The sequence below is a fragment of the Platalea leucorodia genome (genome assembly GCF_965183815.1).
Source record: "Platalea leucorodia genome assembly, chromosome: 11".
NCBI classification, from domain to species: Eukaryota; Metazoa; Chordata; class Aves; order Pelecaniformes; family Threskiornithidae; genus Platalea; species Platalea leucorodia.
In genome coordinates this window covers 5,420,216-5,438,011 of record NC_138833.1, presented here as the reverse complement: position 1 = coordinate 5,438,011, position 17,796 = coordinate 5,420,216, and the positions used below count along the sequence as shown (strand labels likewise).

The window sequence follows — 17,796 nt, the reverse complement described above, 5'->3', positions numbered from 1 at the left end:
CTAGGAAAATTTCTGAGAGCGACATAAGGTGTATTTGCGTTGCCAAGAAATACAGGGGATACCCAAGTGCAGTGCCAGTCAGAACAATGTTCAAGGAAGACACGAATTTAATATTAAGACACAACAGCTAGGAATGTGAGGTAATAGACAATTTGCTGCTTTAAACTTGGCCAATTCAAGTGTTTATCACTGTTTCTGCCATTTGAAGAAACTAAAGGTAAATCATGTATGAACTTGAATGAATTTTCTTCACTGAAATGGCTATCCAGCACGGACCAGGTTGCCCAGGGAAGTGGCCAAGTCCCCACCCCTGGAGGTATTTAAAAGACATGCAGACGTGGCACTTAGGGACATGGTTTAGGGGTGGACTAGGTTTATGGTTGGACTCTATCTTAAGGGTCTTTCCCAACCTAAGCGATTCTATGATTCTGTGATGACTGAAAGGGACAGACTCCTTAGAATTGTGAGAAAAACAGGAGCAAACACCTTAGGAACAAACTGTGAAAGACATGCAGGACATATAAGTAAAACTGCAAACTGAGATGCCGTATTAATAAACTTCCTTCCTTTTTAGGAAATGATTGTTCCACACAGATAAAATCTTGCTAAAAACAAGGTTTCCCCAACCCGCCTTCGTTCTGTAATCTCCCACGTGTTCAAGGATACATTGACCAGGAGAGTTTTTCACATCCTCTCCAGGTGCTGAGGTGGTGTTCATCTTCTCTGCATTGGGAAACTGGCTCATCAGCTGTGCCTGGAAATCCTCCCTCCTCTCGTATTCCTTCCCGCGATAGATGAATACTTTGTTCTGCAAGGAATAAATAGCTGATTTCTTGGTCTATATGATGCCGAGGCAGAAGTTATAGATGCATGTTTATCAGTAGAAAGGCACATTAGCATCTCCAAATTTTGGAATAAATGTTACTGTTTTCTGAATATTAACTAACTATAAAACAAGACACCGTTTTGACCAGGTGCTGGAGTGCAGCACTGACTCTCCAGAAACTCGACTCTGTGCTGTTAGACAGAATGAAGATAAACTGGCCTCACTGAGGATGCTCCTTTAGAGCAGAATAAAATCAGAATAGGAGGCGAGAAAAGTACTGACATTCCTTTTCTTCTTGTCTGTCAAGTAGAAGGATTTGCTTTCAAATGCATCCTGGCTCCAGGTTTCACAGCTTTCTAAGACCAATAGATAGGTTTCCTCTGCCTGCTCCTTCTCCTTGGTATGACAAACTGTCCTCATTTACAATACAGTCTAACCCCAAATGTGCTCGTTTGTGGTTCAGTTTGCTTCATTTAACAGGATACTTCTGGAATACCAGAAACAAAAGGTGCCTGCTTCCTTTGGTGTAATCTTAGCATATCATTTCACTATTTTTCCAATGTTTTCATGGCACCTTTGGCTTTAAAGCTAGGAAAAAGAGGTCTTTCATTGCTTTTCAAGTGTGAGGAAAGCTACCGCATTCATTGTAGTATGTAAGAAAAGACTTTTTTTTTCTACAAGAAAACATCAATATTCAGGTTAGTTTTATGCTCTGAAGGCATGCACTACTGTGGTGAAAAGAAAGCAATGATCTTTTAAAAAACTAAAGGAAAAGCCAGTTGTGCATGACTTCCTGTGTTTGGCAGGTTTGTTGGAAAAACAGACCCTTTGGATTCTTGATTTCTCACATGGTAGTCAAAAATGGAGAAAAGTAATGAAAACAGAGAGCAGATTCAGTGTATCAAGGTCTGTTTAATAAAAACAGTTCAAACTCACCATAATTGTCCTAAGATACCACCTAGCTGTTACCATTCAGGAAAAAACTTAAGAGTAATACAAGACAGTTGCTATGAACATGTCGGCTCAATGCATGTTAGAGATCCAAAAAGCAACCTGAACTTCAGTCATTACAAGGAAAACAAAAGAAGAAACCTCAGTATCGCACTGAACAAATTCACAGTGTATCCACATTTCAAATACTATGTACACTTCTTGTCCTACCATCTCACGAACTAGAAAATGGACAGCAAGGGAAGCAGGATCTTAAAACATATGGAATGGCTGCTGTGGAAGCAATGTTTAAATAAACCAAGACTATAAGGAACAACATGTCATGAACGGCACGAGGAAGGTGATTAAAGAACAACCGCTCAGTCTCTCTGTAAGAACTAGTGTAGCGAAATCATCTGATGACAACAAAAAGGCAACAGGTAACCTCCAACACGCACAGTTGTGTGCTGTGAGGCCACAGCATGTTCTGGAAGGCATCAGTTCAGAAGGCAACTGGGCAAATTCACCACATAACAATCCATGAAGGGCTAGAAAACAAAACTGTCACCTCCAACCCAGGAGGCTGTTTATCAGGTACGTAGGGAATACACACCAGGCCAATATCACTACGCACCTGCTCTATATTATACTCTTCCCTACCCTACTTATCTACTACTTCCCACTGTTAAAGACACAATATTTGGCTATAGAGTGCACTGGTCTGAAAAATACGCTGTTTCTACATTCGTCATGTATTTCCGTTGTAGCTGAGAGGCAATATAAATCTGAAACGCTTGTCAGTTCATTATAAGGTCCACTAAAAACCAACCTCATGCGAAACAGAATTTTGGATTTAATTCGAACACAAGTTAGTTAATGACATTCTGCTAGTTATCAATAACCTGTGTGGGGACTCGTCTGAGAAATATGTACCATAAGAGCTGCCCATACCGAATTACATCAGATTGCTGCATTTAGCTCTCATGTATCACCTTCACTACCTGATGTATCTTCTAGTTCCCACAATCAATCTAAGAGAAAGAACCAACTTAAACGCATCTGAAAACATTTCATGCATATTCTTACAAGTAATAATGCAGATTTTGACTACAGTCCTGCATCCAAGCAAAACTAAATCCATGGCAAATATCCCCAGAGACTCTCTTGCATTGGCAGAGTACACTCGTGTTTTTAGAAGCGTATGAAAATAGATGAAAAATGTAAGAATTTAAACAGGTTTACCCTTAGAAATGTGGGGAATCCTTGGCCATAATACCCAACAGCAAAATAGTCTGGTTTAGGTCTCAGAATTTTCATGATGTTTTCATAGAACTTTGCTTGTTGAATCTGAAAGCAAAACCAACCACAATTACTTCTGTTTGCTTTTTTTTCCATTTATTTTTTAACCTCTACAGTAGTACTACAGCTATCGGTAGGTATGCAAGAGCTATCAGTTATCAGTTGGTAAGCTGTAGCAATAATCAGCATGCAGATGCACATGACACTGCTGTGGTACGTTAAATATTGTTTACATTTATATGCAAATATAATACATAGCTAAATGTGTATGGCTTCAACTTTAATTATTTGACCTCAGAATCAGGCTTACCCTTAATTTACTAGCGTGAAAAGAAAAAAGCAAACACATAAGTCATACTTGGCACTTCACACTTTAAACACTGAACTGATAACATTACTGAAATTATCCATTTGGACAAACTCCCTGCCTCAAATGTTTTCTGAGGTATGGATCAACTCAAACTTCGGCCCTAGCACCATGCTAAGGACACACACGCATAAAGGGCTTCGAACCATGTCTTCCATAAAACACTAGGTGTCATTTGGATTTACTGTTTTTATTTCCTGCGCTGTATCTATGAGCCGTGCAACACTGCAACTTAAAGGGAATTGGAAAAAAATATTGTCTTTATCTTTTAGTTTACGATAAAAGCAGAATTGATTGGGAGGAAAAGACGCTTTCTTTATACACAAGGCTGTTCAAGAACATCAGGTTTTGATTCCCATGGTTTCTTTGTGGGAGATTCAGGCATATCTATTGAATGAGCCCTAAACATTTGTTAAAGACCATGCAAGTGTGGAATTTTGGGGGTGGAAAAAAAGAAGGTATGTGGGGTAGGGGATTCTTTTTAGATTAATTCAGTTCTAATGAAAACAAATAATTGAACATTTAATCTTCCTTTAAAATCTTCCTTCTAGCCTTTGGACCTAGTTCTAATTCCTTGTGATGTATTAGTCCCCAGTCCCTGATTAGGACAGAATTCTTTAGGCTTGTCAAGATTCGACTTCCTAAAGCTTAAAGCAAAATTTCATGGAAAAAATGCATCGAGCTGCTGCTTCTACCCTAAAGCAGTACAAAGGCCTCAAAACCCTGTTACCTCTCGTTTATACATGGCCTTTAAATTGCGCTAAGTGAGAACACATTTATTTCATCTACAGAAGTTTCAAAATATCTCAAGAAGCAGATGTCCGTGCAACTTTAATTTAATCAACAGTTCTTTATGAATCTCTACTTTACCACTGGATTGTTACAATAAAACATAGCGACTCTTTGACAAATGAATTAAAAATCAGCTGTAGACAACAAGCTCATAAGCAGCTCTATCATTTGATAGCTCAAAAGTACTAATTTCTGTGACTGAAATAATTTGAAGACCTGCATATAATCTTACCAGGTTTTGACTTAGAAGTTCATAGTCAAAAACTTCCTTTTCATATTGCTCTGCAAGTTCTTTGCATAAAGATATGGCTTCTTCCCACATCTGCAACGCAACCACATAGTCAAAAAGTAAATCCAGTATCAACAAACAAGTTTTTAGTGCATCGCTGTTTAACTACAGTTTTATTGATTATGCTGTCTTTAAACTGCAGTCATTTATGAACTGCACATTTAGAATGGAAGACTCAAGGCAATCATAAACTTTAGGAAAGCAGATTAATGTAAGAAATAAAAGCGGTTTATAGTTCCTTAAAGGAAGGAATAAGTAAACCTACTTTATTCTTACAATAAGATAATAAAAAAATCATCTAACCTCTCAGATACATTAAAAAAAAAAAGAAGAGTAAATCACTAAGGTGCATAACATCCAGAATACAGGCCAAGCATAGGAGCAGTGTGCAAGGGGGCTGACACCTGCCTCTCCTTAAAGCAAACACACGTATTTCACAAGAAATTCTGAAGCATCCGTAATCATAGGTAGCCTCGCACATGACGGCTCTCCTAGTCGGCTAAAAAATTACAAGACTTAAATTGCCCCTTGCCTGGAATAGCAGCTTGTTTCTTTGCACACAACTGAATAGCTACCTCTGAAAATGACGGTGAGGAATTACAGAGCTGCGCTGGAAAGACTGGGACAGTTTTTCTCATCTGCTATAGGCACTTAATGTACACAGCACAAAAGTGGGCTTAAAGCAGATAGAAACTCCCTCCCCCTCTGGAGGATATTTCTCAAATTCTGTCAGTCTTCTCATCTATTCAGAATGAAGGAGACAAAAGGGCTTTTCTGAGCATAATTCTCTGCTGATGCAAGGACACTGGCGGCCACAGGCATTGCGACCATTTTTACACGGTGCCCCGTACTCCTAGGCTTGGTGGCCCCGAACCTGGCAGCTGCATTCAGCTGCCTGCAAACCCCCTCCGATGTATCGAGGGGAACCTGAATGCCAGGGAGGTCAGAACTCGTGAGGATTTCGTTATTCTGATACAGTGGGAGGGGACTGCTACACCGGAGTTATTTCAGATGCCAACAAAAACCCAGAGAAGTTATAAATAGCACTGCATTTTCCTGCACAGTGCTGAAGCACCAAGAACTTTCTACCTTCTGAATTACAGGAGGGAGTTTCCTGGGGGAGTTATGCCTTTATTTTGCAAGAAGCAGAAATGAAATGCCTTCCCCCTTCCTACCTTTGGCTACAGCTGAACAAGAAATAATGACTTAAAGGCCTTATTGGGTCATGAGATTCATTAGCCGGCACTGCAGAATTTTCCCCTGCTTTCTAGTCCTTTGCTTTATTTCCAAAAATCTCAGCTCTACTGTCATTGTATTGACAATTTTATTAACAGATTTTTTTTTTTCTAAAGCTGAACTCAACCCAGGTACTGAACATCAAACTACTACATTTTAAGTCTAGGATACAATTCTCAGACTTTTTCTGAAACAAATACGTCCATTTTGAACTGTCTGGTTTTTTGGGAGATAACGACCGAATGGTTTAGAAATGCAATCTGCGTAGTCCGCATTCTTTTCCTAGCAAAGGAAAGTACATTCAACATTTTTTATTATTTTATTACTGCCTGACGGAGATGCTTGCGGCCAGTATAAACATTAGCCCTCTTTCTTTGTGAATGTGGTTACCGAAAGGATATGTTCACACAGAGCAGGTATACTCTGCGAATAAGCCTTCAGGACACATTTTTCACTTGACCCACATTTCAGAGAGGATTTCCTACACAAACGCTTTACAGAGAGCATATTCATTAAATACTACTATACAAAGGAACACAGTAAAGAGAGATGCGGCAGGGGGAAGAACTCTACAGACCTACCTTTCCTTTGTCAAAGTATTCTATGATCTTCTCGTACAGATTCTCTTTCAAGTGTCGATAGGTCTGTGAACACTGGAACTCTGTTGACATGACTTGGGGTGCACACTGTTCATCTGACCACTGAGAATAACACCACATCAAAAAAAACCCACATGATTTTAGAGTTCAATATTTCACACACACGTCAGTCCGTCCCTCCCCCGGTCTCGTCCCTTGGCTCTTCTACGTGGATTTTTCCCAGTCTTTTTTACCCTTTCACAAAGAAACCGGGAAAGGCACTGGGAATGTTGTCATTACCTCTTCAAGTGCTGGATTTCCTGTGATAACCAGGATCAGACATAACATTTTAAAAACCTGTGTTCCTTCCTGCCCCCCACCCAAAAATTTAGGATAAAAATCTATGTGAGAAAATGAGTTCATTTTATTTCAGTGGTGCCATCTTGACTGATTTGGTTTTGATTTTTTTGTATTAAAATATTTGCATATAATATTATCTTTGTCTATTCCGATACATAAAATATACCTCATATTTTTGTATGATCAGAAAAGTCAAAATGAAGTTTAAGCAAAATAGCACTGTGAAAAGCCAGATTTATATGGTTCTACACTAAAATAAATTCCATAAGAAATCTCAAATTTTTGCTGAAGAATATTTAACTTTTGAATTTTTCCTTGAAATGGAAATGCATCTTACTGATCATTTCTATTGATAACATCAGTCACAATGAGAAGAAAAATAATTACCAGCTACAAAAGAAAGCAAACATAATTTGGCAGAGTGATCCATATTATTTAAAATGAAAAGTCAGATGTCCCTCTGTGATAGCTGGAAAAAATTACATTTAATTTTCATCATCGTTATGTTTGGGATAGTAAGAAATTAGCAAAATGAAAACCACATGGGAGTTAAATGGCTTCAGAATTTGCACACAATGTTCTCACTATAAAATGAAACTATTTTTGCTACAATATTTTATTTTACCAATATGTGGCTTTTAATCCCCTATTGAAAATAAAATTTCAGCAATTAATATTAATTTTGTATGAACTACTGCAGTATTTTTAAGTAGAAACTCGAATACCCCTACAGAAAATAACTAATACGCAGTAAATCCGAGATTAAGACAATCGCTTTTTAATTTATAAATTTGAAAATTGCAAAAGCTTATTTATATATTGCGTTTAGAAAATCTAACCTTCAAGAGCCACGTATGGAGTAGAAGGGTATACGCTGCTTCCGTGTAATTCTCGCAATCTAAATGAAGATCTCGCAATTTATACAAGTATCTGTTAGAGGAGAGAACAAGAATTAGACCAGATATTGACGTGACTGGAATACTACGTGTCAAACAAGTTCTAGGTAAACTCTGTGATGGAAACTTCATAGATGCCTCGCAGTCACTACCCAAAGAGTCTTTAAGGACTCTCTGAGAAGGGTTAAAGCTCTGTGCGTTTCTTCAGACTTTTCTGTGTTCTCTTTGTACGCTGAAACATTGTGCACAAAGGGAGGAGAGCGCTAACCTCCTCCTGTGAGCTGCTGTCAGCTCCACCTCGAAGAGGAAGAGGAAGAACGATGAGACTCAAGGTCTAAGTCAGGCCTCCGAGGCCATTATTTCTGGACCGTTACTAAAGACAGCTGCCTTTCTCTGTAGCACTTTGCAATTGCATGTAGACATTTTCCATGCAAATACATGCAAGCACAACAGATAACACAAGGTAAAGGAAAAAACAGAAGACACCATCCCAGAAAGACAAAGCAAGTCCCTGTACAACTTGGAAGGTGGCAGGGGCAGAAGAGGTGTTCTATGTTGCCAGTGTTCTCCTTGGTTCCCAGGGCAGCACTGCTGCTACCAGCACAACCGTTGCCCATCGTGTGACTTAAGCCACATCTTTTCCAGCAGCCAAAAAGACAAAATGAATCCCATCTTACACACAACAGGAGTTTTGACACAGGAACTCTGACTCCTTGCTGGAGCAGTTCAAGGCATTTCAGCAGGGCCAGCAGCGATAAGACAAGGGGGAATGGTTTTAAACTGAAAGAGGGGAGATTCAGACTGGATATAAGGAAGAAATTTTTTACAATGAGGGTAGTGAAACACTGGCACAGGTTGCCCAGAGAGGCGGTAGATGCCTCATCCTTGGAAACATTCAAGGCCAGGCTGGACGGGGCTCTGAGCAACCTGATCTGGTTGAAGATGTCCCTGCCCATTGCAAGGAGGATGGACTGGATGGCCTTTAAAGGTCCCTTCTGTCCCAAAGCATTCCATGATTCTATGATTACCATTCCCAGCTGTCAACCCAACCGAAAACGTGTCCCCCTCAGCAATGCCCACAGAGGGAGCCTTGTTCTCCCTGGCCACTCCAGCTCATCGTTCCAGGTTTCGCTCTGAATCACCTTCAGCGCTCATTTCAGCTGAGATTCTGGGCTTTGTACTGCCGTGGCTGAGGCACAGGTTGTTCTGCAGATTTTGCAGAATGAGAGGAGAGGCAGGAATTAGTGATCTTTTCAACAGCAAGATTTGCTGCAGCTCATAGGCAAAACCGGTGGACACGGTAAGAGGCCATGTCACATCTGGAAGAATTTGCCAGTACAGCTGTAGCTCTTACAGAGAAACGCTGTACTGGTAATTCTGCGTTGCATGTAGTGTTGCATATTTAAAGAGACTTGGCAGACTGCACAATTCTACAAAAGCTGAATGTTTCTTCTGCCATTCTAAATGTACGACACACCTTCCATCAAACCTCAAATCTAGCTGCATTTTCTTTATTTAAAACAATAGACAACGAATGTTGAGTGATTTGATCTTCGTCTAAGTTGATTCTTCGGGGAAAAAAGTGCTGCTGCTGAATACGTACGATAGATTCCAAATTGCTGAAAGCTAAGCAAACAACGGAGTAAGGATATAAAGGAGGCCAAGGTTACAACAGAGTCATTCTGGACGATAAACTAACATTAAGTAACAGAAATTCAAGTACAATGATAAAAACAGAATTCGTAAGAGAATATTATTGCCCCTCCAAACCGGATCCAACAGAACAACTGCCATACCTGATATACATCTCTTCACGGTTAATGTCCTTGTAGAAATTCTAGGGACAAAAACATTTAAAAGTTATCTCCTAATGTCTTTTAGTAAAACACAAGATAAAAATATATATGCTGAAGTTTTGTTTTTCTTGCTAGTTGGACAGCACAAGAAATACATTATTTACAGACTTTCTTAAGTTTAAACCTGGCACTACTGCTTCAATTAATATTTTAATTAGTGATTAGTATATGTTATTATTATACATACACGTGTATACTTCTCCTAGTTCACTAATAAAATCATTAGTGAAAGTTCTTCTTTTGCGGAAGAGGAAAATAGGGTTATCCAAATGCATTAACATAGTAAACTACATGCTCTGGCTACACTTGATGGCCAGAGAAGCTGGTATTTATTGAAGTTGAGATGTAACGCTGTGGATATGCAACACTGCTGTGCGATACCTCTACAGAGGCTAATCCCAGGACTAAAGCCCATTTTTGTCACCCTAACATTTTTGCAGATATATGAGTTGCTAGGGCTGTGCAAAATGTATGACAAGAATTGCCTCCTGAGGAGCTGCAGAAATTGCACATTGCACAGTGATTGTGGAGAAACAGAGTATGTGAGTGCAACCCATATTAACCGTGTTCTCTTTCCAGCCTTCAAAGTTGATGAAGGTTCCTCTTCAGCTTAGAGGCACGTCCTGGTGGAGCAATCTCTATATGCGATATCCTCATTACACAATAGGAATAGCAAAAAAGACAGGGTGGCCTAGAACCAGATCAGAGACTCAAACCTTCTCGGCACCCTACTGCAAGCATATCTTGCAGCTTTCTTCCCCAGATTTAAAAATGATAGTTGTTGAGTTGCCAAAGCAGCAAGTGGGTTAGTTCCTCATGCAAAACTTGACTGGCAAAAGCCCACTGCTACATTAAGCCTATCAAAAGGTCAAGGTATCTGAAGAGTAGACTTCCTTATTGACCCACTGAATTGAAGTGGATAAAACATACAAGCAAAACCAAAGAACTGAGTGGATGTTGCTTTCAGGTTTGTGCGTACATCCATGCAAATAGCTATAAAAATCTTTTGATTCAGATTTTAAATCACTACTGAGCATTGTCAACCACTCCTATCCCCAGGAAGCTTTACCTTCATGTTAAGTAAATGGATTCTAAAGCTCTTCCCCATTCTCACACAAGAATTACAGGAGAGAACATACCAGCAAGTTCACAGTGCAGCTCATGCGATTGTCCTTGCTTTCATCGTTCATCACAGTTCGGTAATCCAGCAGTTTCTCCAAGAGGCCTTTAACTAGGCTGACAAAACTTTCAACCATGTTAAAAATGCCGGGATACTGACACGCACACTCTGTAAGACTGCAAACAAAAAAAACCAACACGTTTTTACAATTCTGTGAAAATTAGTGGCCCATCAGCTGAAAACCTGTTTGGACCTGAAGGCAAATACTGAACTAGGGCAAAAGCAACTGCAGAATGCACTGGAAATTCTCTTTGTGCGTTGGTAACTTAGATTTCTAGAAGACAGATGGGATATAAATCAAAAGAAAAAAAAACGAAACCTTTTACTTTTCCTGTCTGAAAATGACTTCAAATTCAAGGGTATACCCACAATTTCAGCACGGAGCAACCTTGCTCTGCGGTATAACAAACTCAAGTCTCTGGAATGCCACACTATTGCAATAGACGTTAGACCTTCCTTTCCTCTGTTATCGTGCAACATAAAACACAACAATTATTTTCTTCTCTTTGTACAGTTATGTGTGAGTAGAAACTTCAAACTAACATAAATTACAATTTTAAGTCAAAAAAGACATTCACTAACAAGACCTCACCAGAGCAATTTCCCCTTGAGAAATAAGCAAAACCAAACAATAAACTTTCTGCAGATTAAAAAAAGCAATTAGTTCTCTTTTGATAAAAATTTAGGAAAGTGAGTTTTATACATCATCATCATCAGATTCCAATTTACATTAACAAAATATTAGCATATGCTCTTTCGATAAAGTGCTGAAGTGACTTAGGAGTAGATATTTCACATTACTATCATAGCTTTGTTTTCAAAGCTTAACTGTTTGAACATTACGAAATGATTACCAGCACGTCAGTAAAGATTTTTTTCTTTTGTTGCTTAAGAGCTTGTTTCCCGCATTTTTAAAAATATATATATGTATTCATATATATATATTCATATATGCATGCATTGGGTTTGGCTGAGGTGGAGTTAACTTTCCCCAAACTAGCAATTGCAAAATTGTCCCTGAAACTACGCTGGGTGCTTAAGCTGAGCAGTTGCAATGACATTTTATTATTGATTTCCGACCTCTTAGTCTTTCACTAACAGCGCTAAATTTATAGGCAAATACATTTAATAATTTATTATTAATCTTTAAGTACACCATTATTTTTTAAACTTTCATTATAAAGCATTACCTTTTAATTAATTGTGAAAATCATTTTTTACTCCTCAGAATTATTTAAACTTCCTTCAGAAAATACCTATTCATATTAACTTCAACTGCAAAGACATCCTTGAAGCTTTGGCCTAGAGTGGGACCTCAGCAAAGTACCCAGTCACAAAGCTCTAACTCAAGCAAAGCAAACCCAGCACCTAATGTTTATTCCTTTGATTGTACAGCTCCAGCGGAGTCATTTTGCCGAGCCAGAGGGAGCGCGTACACGCACGTCTGAAAGAACGGCTATATTGTACAAGATGTGACAGACAGAGGCTAATAGGTAAACCCAGAATACTTTAAATGCTGTTCTCTGACTCGTCTGAAACAATAACTGAAATATTTAAATAAATTATTGAAACATAGCTTATGATATTAAACATATTACAAATGGAATGTTAAATACTAAAGGTCTGAAGAGTTGACAACTGACAGAACAGGCTGAAGCACGTTAGATGATATTTGTGGAAAAGAAAGAAAGAAAGCCTCAGGATCATACAGGAGACTGGAATACTACACAGGGAAAATGGGGTTATTTTACATATGCAAGTATCAGAAACAGGATACGATGCTAACAAAGGAAAGTACAGTCACCATTTAAGTGACTACTATGAATTTTTGCCATACGTTCACCTGGAGCGACAGCAAACAAGGCCAACCTAGGAACGTTACTTGACTCTGAAACGAACATGAGTCACCAAGGCATCACATTTCTTTCCAACACAAGGAGAAAAACATTGACATAAAACACAAGCTATTGCTAGATCTCACCCAGGACATAGTACCTAACTCCAGGTGCTACAGAAAGATGAACTGGAGTACACATAGAGGAGAACTACAAAGGGAACAGGAGAGAGGAATACCTGTCTCATGAGGGAAGATTTAAAAAGCTGTCTTGCTCAGCTTTATAAAATAATCCCAATAAAAAGGACCCATACAATTTTAGAAGATTTTTTTTCTCCCCAGTAGGGAGCAAGCAGCCTTTCAATTTTTAAACAGAGCTTGAAAAAAAAAAAATAGAAGTTTTAAAATAAAAAATATTTTCAATAAAGCTCGAGAAAACAACCGCATAACACGGGCCACTACAATGATGGGGAACTGGAATGCTTCCAAATGCTCTTTTCTGTTGTGCCTGTATTAGTAACTAAAACATGCCAGAATACATTTTCTGAGCCTGAGGAAAAGTGGCATAGCACAACTTTTATTCATATAGCTAGATTCAACTCCATTTCCCAAAACACGGTAGCCTTGTCTATTCCGCCTATTGAGAACAGCCTCCCATCTGCTCCGTGTTATCCCAGCGCTTCCTTGGCGCTGGCTGGGACAGTGCTCATTAGCGCAGGTCATAACCCCACCACGGCGCATGCTAACATTTAGGGCTGTGGACAACTGCAAGGCAGTGATTAAACTTCTGCGGATCCTATTTAGTTACTGGGCACGGGGAAGTTCCCAGCAACCAACCAGTGTCGGTTACAGAGGTGAGCATCAACACACAAAACAGTCATTGCCTACTGCTAAATATCTGCATTCAAGCAGCAACTGGAACTGTGCAGGGATGCAGACAGTTACAGTACATTAGTTGACAGAACTATGACCAAATGAATAAATCTGGAGCCCACTTTAACTAGGTCTCTATCCAGCTGGAACAGGGAGCTGTGGATAGAGGCTTGAAATCCCTGCTTTGAAAGGTGTGAAGGTAGGAAGACTTAAAACAAACCAAACAAATAAAAACAGCAGAGAGAAGAGAACAGGGTCCTACCACAGACAAGTCACCAGCCTCTGCTTCAACTGTCCTCTACAGGCATCATTAAACAACTTCAAGGATGGAACAGAAAATGTTATCTGGAGGCAATATGAAGTGACATCTTTAGAAATATGGAAACCTTGAACTTGAAGTCTTGTGGAACACAGGGGAGTATCAAGGGGAAAAAAACAGATACATCGAAGAAAGAAGGGCACCTTGGAAAGGCAGGAAGATCAAATGCTATGTAGTATGTTTGATAAGACTACTGAACCACACTACTGAAAGATGGGGTTTAACTGGGTAGGTACCAGTTCCCCAGCAAAGTATTTGAATGCAAGAGTAAACTGCAAACAAGACAAGCGAACAATGTTACACAGATCAGAAAAAGTAAACCTCGAAGAGTCTCATACACAAGATCTGAAGGAAGGTGAAGGAATGCCCAGAAAACAATGCATATCATCAGCTGAAATATTGGGGTTGTTTACGCTAAAGAGAAGACCAAAGGAAACTTGACAGCAACTTTCAAATTTGTTTAAAGCTGCTGCAAAGAGAAACAGAATAAATGATTCTTTATGTCCCCTGGGGGTAAAACAAGAAATAAGTGGCTTAAACTGAGGCAAGGAAGATTTAGTATGGATATTTGGAAAAAAAAACTTACTAGCAGCAAGGAAAGTTTAGCACTGCAATAAAAGTCCACTGTGTCAGCTGAATCCCCAGTACTGGAGATGATGAACTGTAGCGACAGTGCAGGCAGGCATCGTGGCCCAGGCTTTGCAGCAGGGTGATTAAGAAAACCGTGTGCTTGCAGGCCTGGTTTCGGTCACAGCAAGAGCTAGTCTGAACGGCTCTGCATCACCTCTTAGCTATCCTACGCTTGAAGTCAAACAGTAAACATTCAAAATTGAAAAATTACTTTATTGCGCTCAGTTTACACAGACATTGCATGGTAGGAAGCGACAGAGACTTTATTAAAACTTCATCTGTCCTTGGCAGTGTATCAGTTTGAAAGAATAGCTTTCTATTGCTTAAAAAGTGTCAGTACTTTTACTTCTTTCAAGTCTGCCTCTATATTTGATCTGCCTCCTCACAGGACAGAAATTAAACTAACATCGCAAACATTTAAATTAGGTTTGATTTAAATGGTGTTTCTTTTAAATTGTACTACTTCATTAGAATAGAAGTACATATTGTTTACATAAGATAACATTTACGTATTACTATTTAATTGTATAATTCAGTATTTTTTACAAAATTATGTTTTCACTGAAAGTAGACTTTTTTTCCACTGTGGTATACACAAAGATTTCATGCTTCGTCTGGAGTGCATCTTTGCAAAGATTGCTACTCCCTACACAAAAATACAATATATACCAGGTCCCAGGCTTTGACAAAGTGAAAACACACACTCAACGTCACAACACGTATATTAATTTTGTCACGTAGCCAAAATGCTACATCATTTTTCTGCTTAATAACTACGAGGTTATCAATGCTTGAGAAAGCGTATGATGAGTGATGTACTTTCTCCCCGTGACAGTCTAAGGCACAAAGCTAGGAACAAATTCTCAGAGGTAGGCGCGAGGATTCCACCGCTCCCAATACATCACACGCGCAACCTGCCACAAGTGAAGACACAGCGATTAAAGCTGAGAATAAAGCTGAATGTGGGCAGTCACGAAGAGAAGGAGATGCTATATCAGGCTTTGGGCTTGTTAGAAACATAGAAATAGAAATATTTTTATTAAGCTGTAGGACTTTACAATATTCTCATTCCAGGAGAGTCACTTTATGTAAATTCAGAGAATAATCTCTTGGATTCCAATCTAGACATTGAGAAAAGCAAGTAAGACATTTTAAAATAACTCCTCCTTATTAGTGTGAAGTAAAAACAAGGAAGGTTATAAGGAAAAATGGGGAAAGACTAAAGAGTGGGGTGAATATTTGATTATCTTGGCTTGGAAGTTGGATAGAGGGTTAGGTATCATTTCTTCAGGTTAGGTATAATTTCTTAAGTTAGCTGGAGCACAGAATACTGAGAAGCAACCAGGAAAACAGTTTCAATGAGCAAAACTACAATTCAAACCAGGTTTACTGAAACAGTATGCTATTTCCAGTCCCGTCATAAAAAAAGCTGCTAAGATTCCATTTTAGTTTTAAGTGAGGTTACCAACTTGAGAAGTGGGAACAGTAAGATAAAAACACATCCTGAAGGCATTTATTCTCATACACCACTTACATGGACTCAAACAACTGCATGTAGTGTTCATCCCCACGTCCTCCTTCCACTTCATGGTCCAACTTCAAAATGATTTCATTTTCAAACTAATAAAGAAAGAAAAATCCAAACACTGAGCAGGTATCCAGAGGTCAAACACATTTCAATATGGCATTAAAGAAGAAAAAAAAAAAAAAATCTTTGTATAGTTATATCACATATTCCCTAGGGTTAAATGCTTGAATACATTCCAGTTGCAGAACGCACATCTGCTGATCTCCAGATACCTGTTTCTTAGTACAAACTGATAAAATAACCTGAGGAGCCAGGCTTACAGTGTCTGTGTTACGAGTTTTCATAGAACATCTCTGATTTGAAATGCAAGATTTCAGAGTAAGTAAAATCACTTCCACCCAGATAAAATATGAACAATCCTACAGTATGCAACACCTTATTTAATTGCTATTTGTTAAGTCTAGACCCTAATTAGAAAACAGTGACATACAAAGACAGCAAACAAGCCATTTTTGTAGTTAAACACAATTATTTCCCCTCTACCGCATCATTGTTTTCAGTTTTACTTTACAGTTATGACACCGCTTCATTTGGAGCCATCAGCAGCCTTCTTTCTCTACTTGTAAGGTCAAAAAGTACCTTTGTCCCCTCTCTGAATTGAAAAAGCAGCTATGCAGCCTGTGTGCATACACAGAGAGAAAACCTGTTAATATTTCTCCACCGGTCACACCTTGTTAGCTATTGCTCATCAGCCAACTCTTAAAACTCCAAGGCTTCTAGAAGCAGCCTTTTATCCCAAATTCAGCTTACAGAGAAGCACTACATCCCAGTCTGCACAGTTGCCCTTGAAACTTCAACCTAACTACTGGGCTCAGCCATTCCTATAATAAATTTTTTGACGCTGGGTACCTGAAGATGTTACCTATATTACTCACTTGCCGTTCCTGTTACACCCTGTAACAATCTCTTATATACTCGTCAGGTAGTTTTACATAATTAAGCAAGGGAACAATATCTCACAATATTCAGAAAAAGATAAAACCTATTTTCAAAGTTTGTCGCACAGGTAAAGAAAAAGTTACCTGGGAAACTAATGCTAACCCACGAAACTGTTGTTACCAATATGCACGCCAATTGCCGATGACGACAGCTTGACATCTCTAACGTGGCAGAAAGTCTGGCAACATCTCTGGAGAATTCCTAGGTAACATACCGTAGTAATATAGCATTGCTTTTAAAGAAATAGTAGTATATGTTGGATTATATTTTAACCCAGCACTTTGCAGGATCATACCTTAATTATATAAAGCCTCTTTAAAATGTTATTGTGTTATTGCCATATAAATATACAATTGTAATTTGTCGTTTCAAAGCCTTTGCAATCTAACATGTTTAGATCAGAATTTGTAATTAGTTTGCAATGCCTTTACCATATACCGTGCAAACTGCATTCAGGTCTGGGAAATTAAAACCGTGGAAACTACAATACATGCATACGGTTTGGTTGGGGTTCCCCCCTGCTTCCGAGCACCTTAAAGCATTAAGATTTGCATGTTCAAAAAATATCCTCAAGTAGTTAATATTTATGTATCATACTCATAACAGTAACACTAACAAAAGGTGAGGGGTTTTCTTTGTGGGTTTTTTTGGTCAATAAAAAAAATGAAAACTAGCAGTGGAAAATTAAAAAAAAAAAAAAAAAAAGTAACTTAAGTCAGTTGGAAATTTACTGGGAGAAGGTTCCACAGAAAATATACCCCCATTAATACTGTCCAGTGTAGACCCAGGCATTTTGAACCAAATTACTGGGTGTACTAGCCTATTGTTTTCCCTCAGACTTGATCTGAGACAATTAATAAAAAATAAAGTGTTCAAAAAATACAGTGGTTTAAAATAACCTAACTGATATATCAAACTTGGAAAACAGAAAACTAATTAATATTAATGTAATATAAAAATACTGCATGGCAGAAAATAATTTAATTCAATAAGCTTAGCAGAAA

General features: G+C 38.6%; 1 protein-coding gene across 1 annotated transcript in view; it reads right to left on the bottom strand.

Annotated features, from left to right (window-relative positions):
- Positions 1-17,796, bottom strand: part of DOCK2 (dedicator of cytokinesis 2) — a 201,064-nt gene that overhangs the window by 21,169 nt on the left and 162,099 nt on the right. Inside the window, exons 34-41 of the mRNA XM_082323800.1 lie at positions 15,800-15,885; positions 10,569-10,725; positions 9,370-9,410; positions 7,517-7,607; positions 6,321-6,440; positions 4,447-4,536; positions 2,999-3,103; positions 667-808 (exon numbers count right to left, since the gene is read on the bottom strand). Coding sequence (XP_082179926.1) covers positions 667-808; positions 2,999-3,103; positions 4,447-4,536; positions 6,321-6,440; positions 7,517-7,607; positions 9,370-9,410; positions 10,569-10,725; positions 15,800-15,885 — 832 coding nt within the window. The remainder of the gene's footprint in view (positions 1-666; positions 809-2,998; positions 3,104-4,446; positions 4,537-6,320; positions 6,441-7,516; positions 7,608-9,369; positions 9,411-10,568; positions 10,726-15,799; positions 15,886-17,796) is intronic.